Consider the following 23,730-nt stretch of genomic DNA (forward strand, 5'->3'; position numbering starts at 1 on the left):
CTCTCTCTCTCTCTCTCTCTCTCTCTCTCCTTGCTGCATGTCCTTTAGGGTCTCACAGGAAACGTCAGTCCTCAAAGAGACTTTTTTTCTGACCCTTTTAAAAATCGCATTTGTCTCATAATATTCAGACCCATGGCAATCTGCTCTTCTGTGGTGTTTAATACAGTTTAGCATGTGTGTGCATATGTTTCAGGGCCACACAGTTCCTTCCTGGCACATTAAGTCATAAGGCAGCATGTGGGGCAGGCAGATCCTTTTGGCTCTACTCTGAGTGGTGCTCTACAGGGACAGGGAGCTGATATTCAGGAGCCACTGTGTGCACAGGGAGCCATGTTGTATTGATGCCCGCCCCTACCGCTGCTGTAACATCAGCGGCTCTGCTCTTATAAATGACTGAATTTATTACTATTCTGTTTCTGTATAGCAGCATCTTGTAACACAGTGGAGCACCACATTCTCACAGCTCCTAACCATCCATTCTGAGATGGAGCCAGCCTGCACATCATTTATTCTGTCTTTTGATTTTATTACAAATTTTCTGAAGTGCAAGGAATATTGTTTTGTGTCCTCAGGGCTTATCAATAATAAGTAGTAAACTTCCCCTCTTCCCCAATATCACACATGTTTACTAAAGCCCTTGTCACCTTTTTATAAAGCAGTTTCTTTTGTTAATTATTCTCTCTGTTCATCATTTCACTGTCTGAGGCTCTTATAAATGGAATTTCATAACCATCTACTGAAAGAATATTAAGTTGACGGCAATAAAGATTCTCAGAAAGAGCAAATAGAAGGCATCTTGCAGGTGCTGAGGGGGGAACTGGGGTGAGTGGCGCAGGGACAGCAGTTTGATGGATGTTGTAGGAGAAGGCTAGAGAGGCGGCACGGGCTGCCTAGCCGTGGTGGCTTTTTGATGACTGGTTTTGTTCAGTCACAGTCTGGGCAGTCTCTGAACAGAAAGGCTGCACAGGAGATTCAAGAGCCAGATGAATTGCTGGAGGTGACGGCTTTTGTGGAGAGTTCCAGCACGGCCCCCTTTCAGTCTATGCCTCTCTCTCGAGTTCCATAGAAAAGGAGTCAGTAGGAGACCATGTGAAGATTGTGCTGAAACTCAGTTGGGCAACGGGTCTAAAGATAAGTGAGCGAGTGCTCAAATTTGTACTCTGGCATCAGTGAGCCTGTGTTCATGGTGAGCAAGTGAATTATTCCGCCACAATGAGGAGGTCAGATATGACAATTTCCGAGCCCCCTTTGAAGTGCAGTGGTTATATATTCTTAGGAACAGCGATATCTGGTGGTCACATACTCACAGGCAAAGGCACCATCCATTATTATTTTATAGGAGGAAGAAGCACTTTCATTAAAGGGAAGCAGTGCAATATTGATTCAGAGAGAGAATATGGAAGTTGAATTCAACCTCTAAGCCTTTCCAATGAAGCAACTTATTCCCAGCCCTGCCTGGCCTCACTGCGAGAGGGGCCAAATCACTTAGATCTACAAGCTGACACTTTCCCATCTGCAAAGCTCAGAAAATGCTGCTTCCTGACTCACAAGGGTGTTGTGAAAATTAATTAGTTGTTCATGTTTACCAAGACCTACGAGTGCTCTGTCGTCTCCCTCGGCAGGTGTCATTGCTTATCCTGAAGGTCCCGTCTAATGATGGCCGCTACCAGCTGCTGCTTCTCCAACTTGGAGGAAAAAGGGCCCCAGAGCAAATTTCTTATTTTCACATACCCTTGAAATCTCTCCTTTTGATTATTTTCTAAGTTTATACCATTTCCTTCCCATCAAGACACTGGAGGTGATTCCTAAGTACAGGGTAGTAAATACCAATTGCTAAGTATTAATCTGTCACTGCAGACACCACGCCATGCACCTCCCCCAGGATGTGGCCATGCCTTTTAACAGGTTTTGGTACACATTTCATACTCTTAGATTCTGCAGGGTGACTCCATTTACCCACAAAGACTTTGCTGCCATCGTCCTAACGGGAAGAACTCCTTTGAAAGAAACCACAGCTAACAATCCCAGTCTTTCCAATCTTACCTGATATTACATTTACCCTCAAAGAGATACATACAGTTCTCAAGCTAACTCTTAATCTGCTGATGAAGATGGTGAGGCCCCGTGCCTTAGTCACGCACTGATTCACTAATAAACCAGTTCACAAGGCAAGGATCACTTGACTTATTACACACACACACACCCACACACCCACACATACACACACACACTGGATATATAGTGTTTATCTAGCCTCCAGGATTACTTTATTACCACTCATAAAAAACAAAAACCAACGTTAGCAAAATGAGCATATATGAGCTACTCCACTAGGCTTGTCTTTTCTGTGGAGAAGAGCCTATAGCGACCTTCACTGTATGTCGGTACAGCCCTTGAGTGGGTGACATGGGGACAGCCTGGCTACTGAGGGGAGGAAGAGAGCTGGATCTTTGTTGGGGGTTGGTCTGATGCTATGTATACAGATGCCGCTGACACTCCATCAGCAAAGACAGGAGCTCAGTGATGTGGTCTGCAGGAAGACAGAAACCAAGGCAAACAGCTGAAACACTGCAAGTGCTGGCATTCCCGGCAGCTCCCTGCCAACCTCAGGTCCTTGACCTGACTCAAGATTTTGGAGTACTTCTGTTGGTGCTGAAGAGTGTATGTGTGACCAGTCAGGGAGTGGTATACCCCAGAAGCCACCAACTCTCTCTGTCATCAGCTGAGAAAGGGCCCCATGGCCTGCCCGACAAAGGACAATCCTATGCCACAACACTCAGTGAGACTGGAGATAAGAGAGCTTAAAGGGAGCTTGAGGCTTAAACTATTCTGATTTATATCCTGAGTTGCAAAAACTTTATGACACTTTGTGAGACCAGGAACTCTGAGTGATGAATATTGAAGAAGTTATGAACAAGAAATTGCCATCTTTAGCTGTGATAATTACATCACAGCTGTCCAAAATCCTCTTCCTGTCTAGTAATGTGCGCTGAAATATTTTCAGTTAAAATGCTATGATGTTTCGAATTTGCATCAAAACAGCATGAAGTTGGAGTAAGTGGGCTACTCTGGAGTCAGTGTTGGTAGTGCACCGACTAGCTACTGAGTACATGGGAGTCTCTAACTCTGTATATTTGCTTTTTAAATAAGCAAAAATGTAAGGCAACAAAAATCCCTTTAAAAGCACAGAGAAGTTTTAATTTCAGAATTCAAAGTAAAAAGGAGGAGCTTTCATCTCTAAGTAAACTCACTTAAAAAATTAATTGTGCTAAAAATCACAGAAAGCAATAATACAAACTATAATATTCCACCGGATAAACCCCCTGAGGGCCTCAATAGGCTGGACTGAATATAAGAGATTTCCTCTATCTAGCTTTCAACTTATCTTTTCAGTGGAGGATGACTTATATTTAGCTGTTAAAGAAATTAAATAACTGACACATATGTACAAGACCAGTCAAACATCACATTCTCTGGAAAAAAAAAAAACAAACTTGGTGCTAAGTCGGTAGTCCACACGGCTCCGAGGCAGCTGAATCTCTGCTGTAGAACATGGCATAGTTTTAACCTGTTTAACACGAGTGCCAACGGAGCAACATAGTCAGTATGGGGGATTCAGTGGTACTATGGCTTATACAAAATTACTATGTTTTGTGGACTCAAAATACCAAGAGACTATAGTAGTGATGCTCAAAGTGTCAAACAACACAGGAGAAGGCGGCCTGTGCCACCAGCCCAGCGTCTCTCCAGCTGGTTTTAACGTGGCACACGCTGTTCAGTCAAGAATGCTTGAACAATGAAGTCTCTAAAACATCCTGTTGTGTTGGAATAAAAATGGGCAGAGTCCAGGAATCTCTTTGTAACAAAGTGAACTCCAAGCTCTCTGGGATATTTGAAGACCACAGTCAGTGTTACACTTGCTGGTCTGGTTCTGCGTCTTTACTCTGGGCGTACGTGGGGATCTCCCTGGAAAGTTGCCTTCCCTTTAACTTTGCTTTGCAGAAGCAAAGCCCCTTTACCACCACTCCTGCCCCTCACACACTGGTCCTTTCATGTGCTTTTCGTTTCTCCGTTAACTTCCCACAGATTTTTAGTCATTTCCCTTGTGTGACTACGGCCAGCTTCCAGCATGTGTGTTGTAGTTAATCTTTAAGGAAGGCGGCTGGGTTACTGGGCCAGCAGGAGTGGATCATTTTCACCATGACTTAAAATAGCCAAGTCTCACCTGAGCTGTACTCTGGCCACTCCCTTCTGCCCTTTCTCGGTGGATTTGAGTTACCTGCCCTTCCAGTGACTCCCTGGCTCTCAGCTGCACTTCTAGAACTATGCCACTTGAACTAACTTGCTATTTTTAAGTTGGTTGGTAATGAGGAGGAAGGCAGATTTGGGTTGGGGGTATGAAAATGATTTTGAAATCATCCTGTCTATCTTTTAGTCTTTTTCAATAATAAGTCATATAATTCTATTCCGTTTTGCTAGGACCATATCTCATAGGCAAACGGTAAAGGCACATCACTAATACATGGTTACGTCTGAACGAGTTATCTGACTCTTATCTGGTAGCTCTGAAAACTATTCTTATTGAGACACTAAAAAAATTGAAAAAAAAAAAAAGAAAATTTGAATCTTTTTCTTCTTGTCTGTGACTGATGTCACTGATCTTTCCTGCACGGCAGTCACATCTCACATAGCAATCACATAACTCGTGACAGCATGCTCTTCTGACTCTCTGTCTTCCTGCCTCCTCTGTGAGCCGTTCCCACTCCGCTGTTCTCTTCCGGTGAGCAGATGCAGCTATAGCATTATGAATAGAATTCCAACCTCAAACATGGGAGTCTCCCTTTCACACGCAATGGAGAAGTTAGTGTATACACGTACGTGCATGAGTGCGTGTGAAGGCCAGAGAACAAATTTCAGTGTCATTTCTCAGGAATCCTCAAGTCTGTTTGTTTGAGTCAGGGTCTCTCATTGGCCTGGAACTGACTAAGTGATTGTCCAGTGAACTCACAAATTCAAATCTTGGCCTCAGTGCCAAGATTACAACTCTGTCATAATGCCTGGCTTTTTTCCCTTGGTTCTGAGACTCAAACTCAGGTCCTCACGACCGCACAGCAGGAACCTTTGCCAGCTAAGTTATCTCCCCAACTCCATGTTCGTGAACCCTATTCTCCTGCCTCGCTTCAATGCTTTTTGTAAGTAAACCCAACCCACTAATGACCTCCTTCCACTTTCTACTGCGTCAAACAGTAACTCTGAGGCGCCGCCACGTGTCCTTGTCGACTTCACTTGGATCCCTTGATTTGGAATGTTCTTCTCTTTATCCACGGAATTCTTCAAAGCCAGGACACATCTCTACACAAAACTCCCTCTGGCTCTGACTTTCAATACAAACTCCCAGTTCTCAACATTGGTGGCACTTCTAGTCCGTTCCCCAGCAAAGCGCTAAGTTATAAATAGCAGGAGTCATTTCCAGTTCCCCCAGTAGGTTCTAACTTTGCGGAGAAGGAAGCTAAGAGAGTGCTACACCGTTACGGTGGGCTCGCTCTTGTGAGGCTGCACCCACGCTTCTTGTTCATTTTGGTTTTATGGACGGGTTTCCAGGGAGAACTGACTTACTTAACCACTGCATATGGCCAGGAATGAAGATAAGAAACTATGCCAAGGTCTTTTTTTTTTTTTTTCTCCACAGCAGTGCCTGGAGCAGAGTATGTGATATCTTGTGTTTAGTCTCAGGTTTGCTTTTCAGGAAGAAGCACATGAATCCATTTGTTGTTGCCTGTCTGAGAGCAGGGGTCGTCTTCACTGCTGCCCTTTCCCTCCACGTACAAGGTCCTCTTCAGTGTCAGGCTCTCAAGCTCTATAGTCTTCATTTCTCTTTATGTCCATTGAGAACATACTACCAGCCTCTGTCTGCCTGTCTGTCTGCCTGTCTGTCTGCCTGTTGGTCTGTCTGTGTCTCTCTGAGAGGCTTTTCTCTTACCCTTTCTCATTGGCTGTCCAGTTAGAATAAGTTGTTCTGAATTTGATGCTTGCTAACCATACCTCTTTATTCCTGCATACTTCCATGGACTTGTAAGCATTCCTATAACTTAACTCACCCTTCTCTTCGTGGTTTGACCCCTTCTTCCATCTCTCTCTCTTTCCTCCCTTCTGTTTCTGAGCTCAGACACACCAACAGTTGCCTGGAACACCTTTGCCCTTACTCTTTACCCAGTTCCCCTTCAGATCAGACCCAAGTTATTCCTTTCTCACAAAAGCATTCTCTGGCCTTCCTAACCAAGTCATATTTCCTTGTGATAATCAACCTTAGTATATCATATTCCAATATTCCATCACATCACAGCTAAATAATATTGTTAGTTCTGAGTGCCGGTGACCTCTGGGGGATACTTCTGCCTTCTACTGAACTGAAAGAACTTTGAGACAGGGATAGCCCCAGCACACACGAAAGCCTAGGAAACAATCAAATAACTAAAAGTATTTTTATTTAACTATATGACTGAATGGGTAAGCAACTGCTCCTGGTGATGACTGGCCACTTCAGCTTGATGAAATGCTTCATGCCGCTGTGTGGGCAATCATCTTCCATTTACTCCCATTACCAACAGTAGATGCTCCACAGCCTAGCATAAGCTAGTGGAAAAGCTCCAATTGTCTTGTGCTCACAGCCACTCCTAACACCTACTTAGCATGCACTTGTAGGCTGTCAATACCATGTTTGTTTATAGAAAAGCACCTAAAAACTGAAATAGCAATTCCAGCAAAGACCTACACACTGAGGCTTGGGAGACCGCATAGACACATCAGCAGTTTCAAACTTTTAAGGAAGTCAGTTAGTCTAACATCTTGTCTGTGTGCCTGCCTGCCTATCTGCCAACCAACCTGTCTATGTGAGGATCAAAGGGCCTCGAGCATGGTAAGCACAGGTGTTCTATCACTGAAAGTTTAACTTAAAACAAGGAAGAACACAAGATCACTGGACTGAGAACAGAGGGAGGAGAGATTGAGCCTCATCTACATACATTTCTTCCTGAATTACTCAGAGGGGTGTGTTGTAAGGTAGAGTCACCTTTAAGACCACTGCACAACATGAGCCCTGAGGATAATATAGTAAACAAACTGTATTTTCAATATGGTAACATGGGGAAAATGGATGCTTATCACAGGATTTCATGTATCATTTGAAAGGGTCAAATTTCTTGTGAGTATGTGCAAGAGACAATTAAAACATAGATTAAAATATGAGGAATAATTACTTTTCTTCAGTAGATGTCTCAAGGGTACAATGACTAGCTGAAGTAAATCTTAGAATGCCACTTATTTGCAAAATGCTGCCAAGTAGTCAGGTAATAATTCATAGAACTCATAAAGACTTAAAAGATGGCTGCCTTAATGGAGTTTTTCCCTGTTACTTATTAAGATCACCTTAATAATTCATGTACGACAATACCTTTAACGAGCAACAAAATCTCACGTATCTCGTTTAAGCTTGGCAGCTCTGCTCTCAGTTAATATAGTCTCCTGCCTCTGAGCCAGCAACTGTAAAGCAGCCGTAGGCTGTTAGAGGCAGAAACCGCTCCATTTATGATAATCCCAAGAAAAGTTATGTCCTAGATGAATGCTTGAGTTTTATAATCGTCTGCTAGGAGGATTTATTCAGTCATCATTTGTCGGGAGGCAACAGGACAATAATAAGCCCAAACTATAAGTTGTCCCTTACTCTGTGCTGGTCACTTTGGTCTGTCAATGTCAGCAGCCAATCAGGTTTCCTCAGGGGAAACAGGAATGCCAATCACAATTTTGAAGCATTCCTATGCTTAGCACCCACTTTAGATGGTGAAGGAGTCACAGAACATTATTCCCTCGGGAAAAGGAGAATGCTCCTCACACAGGAGAGTAAACACACACATAATTCAGACGCAGCTTCTTCATTACCATTCCCTGGGCACTTCTCTCAAGCCAAGTCATTTCCTATTGGTGCAGTGGGCAAAACACTTACATGTGCTTCTCACAGAGGACATTCTCCAGGTGACAACTTCCAATGTAATATTCCAAATAAAGTTTAAAAAGTAGAGGCTAATGTTAGAAAACAATTATCTCCTATGTCCATTTATAAGAAACCACTAACTGCTATATTGACAGTGATTTACATGGCAGAAAAATAGATTCCATTTAGTCTATTTTTGTATTCAATGGTCTTGTTTTAAATGACTGGCTCTTGGCATCTCTAAATTAAGTTGGAGAAGCTGTTACATTACGGTCAGTGTTTTCTTCTATAAGCCATTATTCAAAAAAACAAAAAAACAAACAACCCAAAACTATTAGCATTAAAAGTCAGGGAAATCCTAGGTTTAGAGAAGAACAGAATTTACCATAAGTACTGACTTGCACTTAGCTTATACAAAAATAAGTAACAAATTATCATGCATCTCATTCCAACTTTGTCCTGTTAGAGCTGACAAGCAAAGCTGATCGTGTTGGGGTGATGCGTGCAGAAGCAGCAATACCTGGTGTAGGAAGGCAGGGGCAGAGTGATTCTGGTCCACTTGTTGAAAGTATCTGACACCAGGATCCGCTGCAGGTGGTAACGACTACACTCAACATTGGTAGGCAGGCAGTCCCTCACCAGCGGGTGCCACGACAGACCGAGATCCACCGAGTACTCCAGTTCAATAGCTGAAATAGGAATTCTCAGTATAAGTACATGCCTGCAGACCCAGGAGGCACTTACTGTGTGTGCTTGGGTTTAAAATGTAATTAAATAGTTTGACTTTTCCCCTAGGTTTAGGTTTCTGACTTTGAACTATTTACCAGTTTTCTTTTTCTCTCTGTGCATCATTACTCTCCATCCATTCCCCTATCCATCCCTGCATCCATCCTGTCCATTGTCTGTCCATCCATCTATCCATCCCTGCATCCATCCATCCATGTATCTGTCCATTGTCTGTCCGTCCGTCCATCCATCCATCCATCTGGAAATAGGATTTTTCACACAGTTCTAACTGTTCTGGAACTCACTATGTAGACCAGCCTGACCTTGAACTCACAGTGATCCAAGTGCTGGAATTAAAGGCATGCACCACAATGCCTGGGCATTTTTGCTAATTTTATAAATAACATTGAACTACAACTCCTTTTAAGAAGATCTGATCAAGTGAGATAAAGTTTTCCTGAATCACTCATTATGATGAGAACCTCTTAGACCAATTGCAATAAAGTTACTCTGGCCTCAGATCCTGCCGCCAGTGATAAGAGCAGCAAGCATTTATAACAGGCACACTGAGCTCCAGGCCTGCTCCCTCTCCACTGTCTCAGCCTCCTCCTCCCACTGAAGCCCTCTCTTCAACTCCTGTTAGTATCATGTCTTTTTTTGCACATAATAAATTTAATTATTTCTTTAAATAGTTAAAAGTTTGGAGCAATACTTTCAAAAACTTAAGACAGAATGACTTTTATTCATGTGAGTCTCTGTGTGTCTGTATATTTGGATGGGTGTCCAGAGAGGGTATCTAGATAGACATACAGGCAGTTGTGAAACACCCAGTGTGGGTGTTGGGAATCAAACCCCACTCCTCTATAAGAACAGCAAATGTTCTTAACCATTAAGACATTTCTCTAGCCAGTCCTAAGTTTTGACCACCCTACAAAACTTCTGGCCAATTGTGCCAACTTTGCTCTAGTTATAAAAGACACTTCTTAGAAACCATGCAATCTCTTTCTCTTATATCACCCTACTATATGTATAGGGGTACACTGAGAAATCAGAGATGTGTGGAGAGATGGCTGGAAGTCATGGGGTTTGTGGGAAAGCATTCGGACTGCGGGTCTGCAGAAAGCTAAGCCTTTCTTTTCCTCTTCTTCCTCAAAACATCCAGCCTCCCCCCATCTCCACTGCTCTTCCCTAGTTTTAAAGTTTATTCTTCTCTCATATATTACCTTCTGACCACAGCTTCTCTTCTCCTCTCCTTTCCACACCCTCTCCCCCTCCCAGATCCACTTCATGGAGATCTTCCTCCATTGCTTTCTCTGGCTACTGAATGCTTTGTAAATGTCCCAATTCTCACCTCCCTCTGAAATGTTTCTCAAAGTCATGGCTTTCAATCTTGGCTACACACTGAAACCCCCTGGGAACCTCGGGAAACTCTTGGTGCTTGGGTTTCATGACCAGAGTCTCTTCTCCAAATCTTCTGGACCCTGGCTACAGGGCCAGCAGCTCTGAAAGCATCCTTTGGTGATGCTGTGTGGCCAGCATGAGGTCCTATGTGGCCTTAAGCTTTCTAGATATGGACAATGACTCAGCCTTCATTGTATGTGTCCGCCCATGGCCATAGACTGTTGATTGCTCTCTGATTCTTTCATTTGAGGATGCTTTTCCAAGCCTTCTATTTTGTTCTCACTTGAACTCCTTGGTTCACCAGCGGAGTTCTGTGCTTTCTTCCTGGCCTCCTAGTCTACACATACATACAAGACTGCAACTGTATCTACCAGCTTTATGTCTCAAAATTGATTTTATTCATTTGGCTAGTGCTTGCTGAGCTCAACACTTCACAGGATGCTGAATACACTGTGAAGAACAATTCAGAGAGATCCTCCTCTTTTCTTCTTTTTAAAGAATTATTTATTTATTTTATTTATTAGTGCTCTATCTGTATGTACACCTGCATGCCAGAAGAGGGCATCAGATCACAGGCTAGATGGCTGTGAGCCACCATGTGGTTGCTGGGACTTGAACACAGTTCTCTGGAAGAGCAGACAGTGCTCTTAACTGTTGAGCCATCTCTCCAGCCCTAGGTCCTCCTCTTTACGGGACCAAGAAATACTGTCACAAGAACTAAGAGGAACACACCCTTTTCTTCCATAAATAAACACATTTTATTAACCACCAAACTTCATCAATGGTGATTTTTTTTTTTTTTTAACACGGTCAGACTTCATTTCTCAGAGTTGAGTCCTCTGGCTTGCCTCCTCTGTCTTGCAGTCCTGGTTTAATTGTTCTCACTGTCTGCCATTGTCTGATTGTTCTCAGTGTCTCACATCTCCTCTGCCCTGTCTACTTCCTTTCACGGCTTCAGCACCCCATCACTGTCTCTTCCCCACTTCTACTGAAAATCACTACTATACCTTATTTACTAGGATTCCTTTCTCCTTACCATCTCAGAGCTAACCTCCCCTAAAACATGAGTTCTATGACAGTTGGCATTCACTGGCCATCTAGACACAATCTAGAACCACCTGGTAAAAGAGTTTCAATGAGAGTTGGCTTTGGGGGATTGTCTTAATTAAATCGATTGATAAAGTAAGAAGCAGAGAATTGTGGGCAGTGTCATTCTCTAGGCAGGGGCTTGAACGATACAAGAGTGGAGAAAGAGCTGATCAAGCAAATGATCAGGTGAGCACGTATGCGTCGTTTCTCTGTGCTCTAGACTATAGCTGTGATGTGATTAGTGATCTTCCTGCTTGGACTTCCCCGCAAAGATGGGGTGTAATCCAGAATGATAAGCTGGAATAAACCTCTTTCTCCCCTAACTTGACGTTTGTCCAGGTCCTTTATTACAGCAATAGAAACGAAACTAGGACAATACTCCTCTGGACTTATAGTCTCCAATTTATGACCTTGTCAAGTACAAGTTTCTGTACTTGCCCTTTAAGGTTCTTTGAAATTTGTGGCTACCTCTGCTGAGTCCCTTTCTTCTTTCAGTACTTTATTCATTGTGCCTTTCTCAGGAGGCTGTGATTGCCTGTGGTGGAAGCAAGCACACACATCTAGCTTATGAGGGCCAAATCTAGCTCTGGTGTTGCCAGGTCAACCTGGCTTGGGATAGCTTACTTTGTTATTTTTGTTGACTCCTTAAGTCACTGAAGGATTAGGGCAGCAGAATACCAAGTCTACTTCTGTTTTTAGGGCCAATACACTTCATTCTCCTGCAGTCTTACTGCAGTTTTTCTGTGGCTAGAGGAGTCTTCTTTACTTAAGCTACCGGCTCAGTTTGGGATGGCTTCTCTGATTTGTCTACCATTTAAAAATCCACTCCAGTCATAAAGGTCCAGTGGAGTCTGAGCTCATTGTGAAATGTCCTCTAACTCTCAGGTGGGACCACCATTCATCAATGCTCCCTCCTCTGAGTTTGCATGACATCTCACATCAGTTCCATCACATAGCACACTCCTCCTGCCATCTATAATAATACTACACTCTTGTGGCACCTGTTCAAACAGAATGTACTTACTTTATAGAATGCTTACCTTCTGCTTGCCCATCTTTTCCCCACAAATTCCACCCCCACTGACTAGTGTTAACTGTGACTGAGGTACAAAGAGTACTTCTGGAATTCTTCCTAATAAAGTACAAACTCACAGAAACACGAAAATGTGGCCCCAGAGAAACAGAGCTCCCCCCACCCCCCAGTCGTCCCCTCTGATTGTCCTCGAAGTGTCCTGTAAGGTGCCACAGGACTGGGATTCCTCAGGAACCCCCAGGGGTCTGCAATTCAGGGAAAGGGTCAAGACTGTACAACCATGGCATTCTCTTTCTGATTCCACTGCCTGAGAGCTTGGATAGCAGGCGTGTGCTACCATGCAATTTACATGGTGCTGGTGTGTGCAGTAAACTACATCCCAGGTGGAAATTTGATTGACTGAGTTTCTCAAATTCAATCATCTACAATGTTTTAAAAATATACTTAACAACACAATGTTGTTGAGAAAAATTAGACAGTTTCAAGAAGACCCCAAGAACTTAAAATGTACTGTAATCATTTGTGTACATAATACTATCACTTAAGTGTGTGCATGCTCATGTATGTATGTATGTACGTATGTATGTATGTATGTGTGTATGTATGTGTATGTGTTTGTATCTGTGCATATAAGCCAATGGTGGAGACTGAATATTTTCCTTTATTGCTTCTTGGGGACTGTCACTGAGCTTGAGGCCCCCCGATTAATCTAACTGGCTGGCTAGTGAGATCCAGCGATCTCTGCCTTCACAGAGTAGAACTATAGGAATATACAGCCATGCTTGGCCCTCTGTGTGGGTGATAGGAAGCTGAACTCAGGTTGCCAAGCTTGCCCAGTAAGAACTTTACTAAGCCATCCTCCCAAGCCCTGTGACACAGGTTCCAAACAGTCCCACTGCAGAGGCAGCCATGGACACCCAGGCTTCTGTACCTCGGTCTGGGCATGGGACACTTACCATAGCAGGAGTCTGTGACTGAGCAGGAGGCAGCAAAGTCTATCTGTAGGAATGAGTCCTCATTCACAGCGATGTCTGTCGTGACCACGTAACGGGTGCTGGCCTTTTCAATAAAGACCAGGGCATCGCCTGTGGAGCCACACACAGGCATCTTGGTGCCTCCTGGGTGAAGCAGCCACTTTCTGCTGTCCAGAGTTGAGAAATCATCTTCTAAGACTGTATTACCAGAGATATTTCCTCCAATAAGAATCTGAAATGCATTTTTAGAACACCCCAGATTTGGGTTTTAACATACAGAAGAGTTCAGTTGTTTTTGTTTATTTATTCTGCTCTGTCAGCCATCTCAGATCTGGTACTGTACAACTAGCATAATGGTAGGGGGTTTTCAGAATGCTCTTGTTTCTGTGGTCTGCTTGCCCATCTGGCAAGGAGCTACAGAAAACAAATCAAAGGACTGACAAAACTATTCACAGCCATTCGTGGGCCAAACTGTGCCATTGGAAAGCACATGTCCCCAAGCTGGGAGAGCAAAATTTGGCTCGCCTGTGATTGTTTTCCATGTGAAATTTCTATTTAAGGACAAACACGCCCTGAGGCATTTCAGTTTCAATTCTTTGCATGAACCCTACTATTTGTGAACAGGTTCTCCGAGTCCTGTTTGATACACTATATTATGTATGAAGATCCTTAGAGCAGTCCAGAAAGATGCTAGGGGAGATTTATTTATTTATTTTGCATCAAAGGCTGGAAAAGAGGATTTGAGAACAATTGCATGCGGCATCAATGCTAATTTGCATGCTTCCCTTTCTGGAGAATTATAACCTTGTATCACGCTTGATAAAGTCCCTCTGTCCATATGGCAGCATCCTCTCTGAACACAACCTAGGCCTTCTGTTGTGCCATTTACTTTTATAGGCTTAGGCAATTGAGGGGCTAGAGAATGAAAGGAAGTTAAACGCCACATCTAATCTAGCTGTGTGCCCTTGGGCAAGTCATTCGACTGTCTGGGCTTCCACCAGCCTGGGAGTTGGGCTAACATGCTTTCTAAGGTCATAAAAGTTACAGTAGATAATTCTGAAGAGACTGACCTGGTCGATCACCCAGGGGCTATAGAAGTGCCCATTTTCAGATGGCTGCCACCAGCGGAGGCGTGTCGAACCAGAACGGGCTTTCAGGGGCATTTCCAGGGCAATGTACCTGCCCACATTGCTGGAGTTGCTGAAGAGGAACTCTTGAAGAAGACTCCAGGAGAGGCCGCCATTGAGGGAGTACTGCAGAAGCACGGGCTGGCTCCTGGGGTCTGGAACACCTTTACCACATCCCAGTCTCATGAAGAACTGCACAAACCTGACACCAGAAGATCTTACTGTAGTCTTTTATTTTAAAGAGAGACCTGCATCGTTAACAAAAGTCAAGCACCCAGGCAGTACGGGGCAACGGATGATGTTAATAAACACGACGATTTAACGAGTGTCCAAACAATCACTTCAAAGCTTGATATTTTTCTGTCTTAATGTGAATGAGAGCTAATTAAATGTGAAGTGTGAAGAAAATGGAAATTCTGGCTCATGCTTGTATCTTGAATCTCTCCTCCAAGGAGCCAGAGCCAGAGGGAAGCCAGAGCCACTGCTTCTCTTGGCTACTTTATAAGATGTTGGGGGAGATCCAAAGGCTGTTCAAACCAGCAAGTGCACTGCCTGTCTGGTGAAGACAACTGAATCCCAGGCCTCAGGGCTTGGAACTAGAAATACGTATTTCTATATTTATATGTAAATAATACAGGTGCCACATTACTGGCAAAATTACCCACTCCCATCTTACCAATAGCTTTATAGATATTGTATCTCTTGGTTTAGGAGACACATTTACATGCAGGAGTTGTAGCTCCTCCTTTCAAAAAGACCAGGCCACTTGGAAGAGGTGTGTTAAGCTTAGGCCTCTTCTGTCTCTTGTGCCAGGGGAGGGTAAGCGTGAGTGTGGGTTGGTGGTGGTAGGCTTGCCAGACTCTGACTGTTGCTGGGTCTGGGTACGGATGATATGGCCTCTGAGAACTGTGGCGGCCATCCAGCAGCAGCTTTCCTAGCTGGCGGGGAGGTGGGCAGAGGGGCAGCGAGCAGCTGGGGTGCCAATGGAAACTGGCTCGCATGTTATCTTTGGCAAGCAAGCTGCTGGTGCCCAGTCTGGCCACTATTCTAACCGGTAAGGCAGAATAAATTTCATGTCAAATCTAACACACGTTTTCAATAATGTAACAGGGCTGATAATAAATGCTATCAGTATCATACACAAAGCCACTCATTGCTCAGGATCCTCCCAACCTCTGTTTATTTATATCATGGCCTTGAAAACACTCCGATCTTACACTGAACATTTTAAGGTCAATATATGCAAATCCCACACAGCATGTGACTGCATGAGCTATATAATGCAGCTTTTAACATCTGATTAATGGACACGTGCATTGTTAGTGCCTAGTGGTGTTCGCACAAACGAGAACAGTATTCATCTAGGAAAAACTAGGTGTACTATGTTTGTATCGGGAAGATGTTCGTATTAATTTAGTGATAATATAAACACCAAATTATTACTTAGAAAAATATATCTGAGTTACTTATTTGGAAAACTTAATAATTTCTAAATTAGAGAACATGGATGGTATTGAAGAACCTAGCATAAATAATATAAATGAAACTATGTATATTAGAATGGGATATAATAAAGTTTTGCTTTCAGTAACTATGAAATTTTTTATAGACTTGTATTTTCTGTGAATTATATTATTTATAATGAAAAATTGGGTTCAGGAAAAAGAGGGAAGGTTCAGATATATTTAAATGTACTATAAAATATTTTAAGACCATAAACATGACTTCCTTGTTCATTTAAAAATAGGTCAGGGCTACATTTTACACATGTTAAACTGTACATTATATTTTGCTGTTAGGGTTCTGGCTCGTCAAATGACCAAGGGATATATATTCTGACAGGGCATGACTCTCTGAGCCAGCTTAAAATGTGTTCTTTTCTGAGTGACTGTGCTCAATTTAGAAGATGACTTCTTATGGCTAGTGAGGCACTGGGAAATTGCTTATGAGCACCATGGACCATACTTCAAATATTCTCAACTAAATATTTGCTAATGAAGATAAACTTAATCATGAATAAGTTGAGGATGTATTTCTACTGAGCTTCTTACTAAGACAGTATAATAAATGTACATGTTCTCTTTATAGTTCAAGTGTTAATGAATATAGTCAGAAGAAGGAGGATAAAATAGATGCAATATTACTTTTTTGAAGTTAGAGTGAATTAAACACTGTTATTTTCTCAAGATTATAAAATAATCTTGTTTGTTTAGGTGTTTCACAGCTGATGTTGGTACTGAACGAACATAGGTCTTGAACTAGAAATTATGTGACCTGTGTCTTGTTGGGAACTTTGAGCAGAGCGATGCCAAGTATCAGCATGGAAGGTGTCACCCTTGAGAGTTCCTGGTTTCTTCTGCTTCATGTCCACAACTGTGTGCCACAATTACCTTGCATGTGATAAATCCAGGTCCCGTGTTACTAGCATGCGCAAGCCGTCCTCATTGAAGAAGAGGTTGTTCCCACTGGAAAGGATGCCACACTTACGAGACGGCTTCCCACCGCTCATCAGTAAGAATCGATCGGATTCCAGTTGACCTGAGAAAGTGGAAAATGTGGTTTACCTGTGACCATGAATACAGTTGTATTATATTTTCTTTTTCTTTTCTTTTTTAATTTAGCACTTTGTAATCAGTATATTAGACAGTCATACATTTAAGTAACTGCTTAAATTCTGATATCCAGATTTAAGCACATAAGCATGTGACTTCAAAACATACAACTAATTTATTCATAATTTGCTATACTACCAACATTAAATTGCAGTTACGTTGGAGCCTAAGTCGAATAGCAAGGGCTTATCATGGTTTGAGAAGGGGGAAAAGGTGATCATGTTTCCTGTGTGTATGTGTGTCTGTATATATGCATATATATACTCACATATGTAATATATATTTAAAATGGCACAGCAGAAGGGAATGCAGTCACTTATGATAAACTTCTTTAGGAATGTATCATTCCTATCACTAATGACATGGATGAAGTGGCTGAGGCAATACAATGCAAAAGCATCACAATTGATCACTCCATACAACCAGACAGACCAACATGTATCTAATTGTTTTCTTTTGATTATCAGCTAAATACAGGATTTTAATCTCATAGCTTAACAATGAAGGGTCATACAACACACACCTAGCATGTCAGTCTAATGTACACAGCTATTATCAGTTAAACAAGATATGGCCTAACAGATGCTAGGGAACTTTTTAAACCAATGTTTACAAGTATTCATTTTCATCCTGAACACTGAAGTCATCATACACACAGGGCAAAGTTGGAGCTTTTATATTTGCATTTATTCTTCATTTAACTTTTAAAACAGTACTATAGTGGAATAAAACAAATAGCCAAGTAGTGAGCATGCTATGATTATAGTCCTTCCCACATTCACTGCTGCATACGGAATGTCAGAGAGTGACTGGCCCATTAAGAGGTCTGACACTGAACGCCACCTCTGGGGTGCTGTTCATCATCCTCATATGCTTCTCCATTATAATGACACCGTCTTTCCTGATTTGGATCTAAGTCCACCAGTTCAACCCGATCCATTTCATCAGTCTCTTCTACTTCCTTTCAGGAAGGAGTTTTTCCAACAAAGTTTGTTTATCAAGAAAGAGAAAGCCATTTTCAGGAAAGTTTACCTTAAACTCAATGATTAGACATCCTTTTCATATGGCCGACAGTATATTGGCATACCTTCATTTAGTACACATTTTACATGCCCATACTTGACAATCTGACTGGATGAGAGGTGATGACTATGGCTCGGTTGTCAAGAGTAGATACTGGCTTTTGGAAGCTGCATAATGCTTCAACCAGCTGTATGTCCATAAGCATGGAAAGATCTTCTCCTCGCCTTACAAAAACAGCATGGTCCTTCGGATCTAACACAATGATAAGCTCTCCTGGCTCCAGTCCTGGCTCTTGGTCTCCTTCACCGTGGAATGTTGTTATTTTCTGACCATCTTTCATGCCTTTATCAATATGAACTATCTTTCTTCCATTGCAGCTTTTACGTCTGTCTTTTGGACTGATGCGTTCTTCATGACCCTGGCACTCCATGCATATGACTGAATTTGCTAAACCATTCCTGGTCCAATCTGATGAATCCTTATCTGCATACCTGTCCCCCAGCAGTTGGAACAGCACTCTACTGCTCCTTTGTCACCTTGGCCTTCATATTTGTCACAAATCATATCATTGTGTAGAACCAGTTTTCTTGTTGCACCATCATATAAGTCTTCTAAGGTCACTGAGAGCTGATGTACAACATTTTACCTCTCCTTTCTCTTTGCATTCTTCTTCTTCCTCCAAAGGACATATCAGAGATATCCACAGGTGAGCCAAAACCACCACCTGCTCCGCCCTCTTTAATCACCTGCATGCCCTCGTTATCATATAATCCCGTCCCACCCTTTTTTGGAATCAGCAAGAACTTCATAAGCTTGAGAAATCTGTTTATACTTTTCTTCTTCATTTGAATTCTTATCAGGGTGCTACTTCAAGGCCAGTTTTCTATATGCCTTTTCCAGTTCTTCCTGGGTGGTATTGGGTTTAACTCCCAAAACATCATAATAAGCGGTTTCTTTCACTAATTTTTATAGCCGGAGAGCAGAAAGAGGAGTGTCGCACAGTGCAGCTCTGCCAGACGCTGCTCCTCCACCAACCACTGAGCCTTCTGGAAAGTTTTCTGCATTATATTTTCAAAGAAGTATGACGGGATGTGTCATGTAGTTTTAAAATGTAAAGCCATAAACATTAAAAGTGCATTTTGAGATAAAAGGACTCTTTATCATATGAACATCTACAGTGTTTTTAGCCTTAACTGATATAAAGGTTCACATGTCAGAGAGGGGCTTTTTCCAATATCTATGGTTCAGCCAGGCAAGCTCTACATCAAAGAAAAGTGCTGGTTAGTGAGGAAGCGAATGAGAGGCCAGAAGGAAGGGAGCCTGGAACACAGTGTCTTTACTGTGTCCTTTCTAATGTGAGGCAGCTTTATGGAGGAATAACACGGTATCTTTTGAAAATGAATTTTTTTTAATCACAGAAATTTAAATATAATTTAATAGTTGCTGTTAAATACCTTTCAAAGCCGGTTTTCAAATCTATTCAGATATGAATCTTAGATTTAGTTTTTTAAAATGAGGTAAAAAACCCACAAAACATGTTTACTGTATTAACAATTTAATACAGTATTTAGTATATTTCTGATGTAAAACCTTCTTTTGTCCCCTCGAGGAGAAGACGCCCATGTCAATAAAGCACTAGCTTCCCTTTCTTCTGCATCCCTGGCAACCAACCAGGCTGCTTTTCACCCCCAAGGCTGGCTTATTTGGGATGTTTCGCACAAACAGAATAGGCAATGGATTTTTTTCTTTGGGTCTGGTTTCTTTTATTTACTGTATTATTTCCAAGGTTCATATACATTGTAGCATACATCAATAGTTCAAATGTTTTATGGCAGTGTAATGTTTCACTGTATGCTTGTAACTAAATGCAGTTTTAAAATGTAATATACAATTATAGATAATAAAATTATTAGTAGTATTTTATAATTATTAAAAGTCTTAAAGAAAATGGAGAAAAACAATCTTCTGGTCTGATTCAGTAGCATAGCTGCTATATTGGCCACCATATAAAAATGTTTAATCCAACCTATGGGAAAACAGTACATCTACAATTTAGATGTTCCCAAAATAACTAGTATATAATGTACTTTTTTTCTTTTTTGTAACACTACCATCATATGTATTGATGTAAAATAAATGTGTGGAAAGGGAGAGGCTGCCTGAACAGTTGGTGGAACCAAGATTTCTGAAAAATTATTTCTTATAATCTAAGTTCATCCCTTAGGCATATTCTTTTGCCACTTATCAGCAATTTCATGTGGTGTAAAAAGTTGTGAAAATAAAGCAGTTGTAATAGCATGCACAAGACCTGAACATGCGTAGCCAGACCAAGTCCCAGCATGAAGGCCTCTCCCTAGGCAAGGAGCTACTGGCTATGGTCTGCTGTTGAGAGAGGGAGAGACAGGGTTGTCTAAGAGTGCAGCCCTGACAAGACCATTCCCCAAGGAAGGCCCCACATCCATGAATATTTGGGGAGTTCAAACTTGAAGGGGAAATGAAAAAGACACACTGTTGGGTGGCACAGAAGATGAGAGGATCAGTGGATCTAGGAAGAGTTGGAGGAGAGAGGGGAATATGATCAAAATATGATCAAACCATTCTCAACTAGCTAATAAACAGCAAACGGCATGTATAATTAACTAATTAAAGGAATTTGTTTCATTTTTCCTATAGGTTCCTATGTGTACAACTTACTCCATCAATAGTAGTATCAAGACATTAATGATCTAACCTGTCTACTGAAAATTAAATTTTATAAAAAGTGGTGAAAATAACCTTTTAATTTCTCAATTAAAGTCCACTCATTCTCCCTCACTAACTGCCATGTCAAAAGTGTAACCTATAAAATTCAGAAAGAAATGGCCTTTTAGTGTATTGGAAGTTGTAAGGATAACTATTAGAATATACGTGAGTGGTTAATTATCCAGCACAGATTGTGTTTATATGTAAATTCTTCTAAGAACTACACAGAAAAGATTACCTTCAAAGTCGTCTTTGAGAAAATCAGGATTTTTGGTGCTTATTTTACAGGTTGGCCCAGAGTAGCCCGGGTCACATATACACTTGGTTCCATTGATGCAGCTCCCGTGCCCATAGCACATCTCTTCACACTGGGGACCAATGTAGACATTGTCAATGGCCCATGTGACCGGCTGAGAGCCAGCAGGATAAAATCCCTGGTACCAACGGAAACGCACAGATCTGGAAAACAAGGCACAGGAGGTCTCAAAGTTACCCAATAGAACATTACATCTTTATGTAGCACATTTGGTCCATAAACAAAGGGAAATTACTACTTACATATCAACTTAAGAAGAAGAAAACAGGATTTAGAAAACAGAAGAAAATGAGACTTGTCATTTCAGGAAAATTCTAATTTTTTTGACCAGTTATTAAAAACGTGCACCTGGTCTTCCTATGCTTCCAAGGATGGTTCTCTTGGTAAAGACAGTTTAACTCTCAACATTCTGCATAGCTAATCACTTAAAAATGGATGTAAAACTCACGAAACATATAGTCAACCATGCAAACCACATAAAGTGCACAATTCTATGCCATCTTTTATCGAGTCCCAATGTGTTTCATCACCCTGACAGGAAACCCCAGGTCTCAGTAGCCCCACCACATTTACTTTTTCTTGGCAACCACCAACCTCCTGCCTGCCTCTGTGGATTTGCCCATTCAGAGCACGCTACAGCAATGAAGCCCTGTAACATACGGTCTGCATTCAGCTATGTTCACTCACTGTTCACGTTTACAATCCCCATTCACTTGTAGCAAGTGCCAGACTTTCCTTCCTCATAATGCTCCATAATGGGGATTTATCAGCTCTGGTCATTCGTGGATTTGACCATTCCCACCGTTTGGCTATTGAGAAAGGTGCTGCTGTGAACACGAGGGCAGCATCAGTATTTGTTCCGCAGAGCATGGTAGCAGAATTGCTGGGTCTTCCAGTTATGCTTTTCCACGACTGTGACGGCATTTCCACGAGTGCAGTGTGACTACTGGAATTACTTAAAGCATGCCTACTTCCTCTACTAGCAGAAAGGTTTAGAAGCTAATGTCTATGCCTCCTTTATTACACCCTTTCGTGGTTCCGGTATCATGATTTTTTTAACACAGTAGCTGCTCAGTAAATTTAAGAGAAAAAAAGTAAGATAATCAGATTTATTTTTTGGCTGCTTTTTCTTATGTCTTGTTTTATTTACTTATTTTAGTAAAAAATAAGTAAATATGTCAGGGTTGGCGGCTCGCACCTGTAATCTCAGAACCTGACATAGAAATAGAAGTACTTTCAAGAGTTTGAAGCCAGCTTCTACAGAGAGTTCTAGGCCAGCATGAACCCTGTTTATTTTTTAAAAATATAAACTTAACTAACTGACCAACCAATCACTGTTCCCCTTCCACATATCCCCCGAATCATCATCACCTCCAAAATTAGCAAGCGCATTATTTCATCATTTTACTGGTGTGCAGTTATGTTACTGGAAATAATCTATATATTTACCCAGAAGTCCAGAAATAATACATTTTTAAAAACATAAAGTCAGCTCAGAGAAGTTGGGCATTTGACAGGTCATGGACACTTACTTTTGTGTCCATGAATTTATCCATCTTCTTGTTACCGTATAAGCTAAATTCTGAATAGCTTTTAATTTGAGAAACAGAAATTGAAGTGAAACAGTAGGGTTGGGCATGGGTGAAGAGACAGAAGCTGCTTCCACCTCTGCAGGGTCCCAGGGACTAAGGCAGACAGAGCCACGTTCTCATGTACTGTCTCATTGTTTACAGTAAGACCCTAGGTAGACTAGGCTGTCCCCAAAATGCCAGCTGATAATTAAAGCAGGCTCTCCTACACTTGTCAGAGTTTAGTCTCGGCAAAGACACTTCTTACCTTTTGAACTTTCAGACTGCTGAGCTGAGGGAAATGGCTGGAGTTTTCCTTTGAAGGAAAGCCTACATGGATTTTGTTTGAACTTATTTATTCAAATGTTCTGAATACAAATGAAGCACCTTGGTTGGGTATTTATTAGTGTTCGCCACCTTAGCACAGAAACTGCAAATGCCAGGACAAATGGGCCTGGCTTCACTGTGGTTCCCTTCGGCTGAGATCTTAGTTTGAAAAATTCTCACTGCCATCCACCCTTTGAATGTCAGCATCTGTTCTCTATGCAGCGCTGCTCAAAGAATCTGCCTCTTAAAAATAGACACTTAGAATTTTGAACACACCACAGAGTCTCCACTCAGTAGGGGCCTCTGGTTGACTTGTTATGAAACTGCATAAAACAACACTTAAGACATTTTCAAGACAATGAGATGCATGACTGAAAGGTGATGTGTTTAAAATTAGGTGGAAATACAACACATAATTTGAATGTAAACGGTATGTAGAGGCTGTCAGTTTGAGAGTGGGGGCATGGGAGGGGCTTGAGGGAGGAAAAGGAAGGGGCAAGTGATATACTTGTATTTTAATTAAAATGTAAAAAATGTAAAAACTTGACATTGAAAGCATTATATATCTAATTGTTTATATTTGTGCCTATGTTTGAATCCAATGTTCATTAAATCACAGAAAAGGGTACTTTAAGCACACACACACACACACACACACACACACACACACACACGCACACACACACACACTTTAGCAGCTAGCATTTGTGCTATTATATGCCATGTTGAGTGCAAACCCAGGAATGGTTCACTGAGTTGAGAAAATTTCACTTCTGCCCTCCAGCAATTCCAGCAATTCACGCCT

At 41.7% G+C, this 23,730-nt stretch overlaps 1 protein-coding gene and 1 pseudogene across 2 annotated transcripts in view; both read right to left on the bottom strand.

The window, feature by feature from the left end:
- Positions 1 to 23,730, bottom strand: part of Reln (reelin) — a 460,252-nt gene that overhangs the window by 49,638 nt on the left and 386,884 nt on the right. For both annotated transcript variants that reach the window (NM_001310464.1, NM_011261.2), the window contains exons 42-46: positions 20,953 to 21,173; positions 16,728 to 16,875; positions 14,281 to 14,539; positions 13,193 to 13,442; positions 8,508 to 8,676 (exon numbers count right to left, since the gene is read on the bottom strand). In NM_001310464.1, the coding sequence (NP_001297393.1) occupies positions 8,508 to 8,676; positions 13,193 to 13,442; positions 14,281 to 14,539; positions 16,728 to 16,875; positions 20,953 to 21,173 (1,047 nt within the window). The remainder of the gene's footprint in view (positions 1 to 8,507; positions 8,677 to 13,192; positions 13,443 to 14,280; positions 14,540 to 16,727; positions 16,876 to 20,952; positions 21,174 to 23,730) is intronic.
- On the bottom strand, positions 16,959 to 19,028 carry Dnaja1-ps (DnaJ heat shock protein family (Hsp40) member A1, pseudogene; annotated as a pseudogene).

The sequence above is a fragment of the Mus musculus genome, chromosome 5 (genome assembly GCF_000001635.26).
Source record: "Mus musculus strain C57BL/6J chromosome 5, GRCm38.p6 C57BL/6J".
Lineage (NCBI taxonomy): Eukaryota > Metazoa > Chordata > Mammalia > Rodentia > Muridae > Mus > Mus musculus.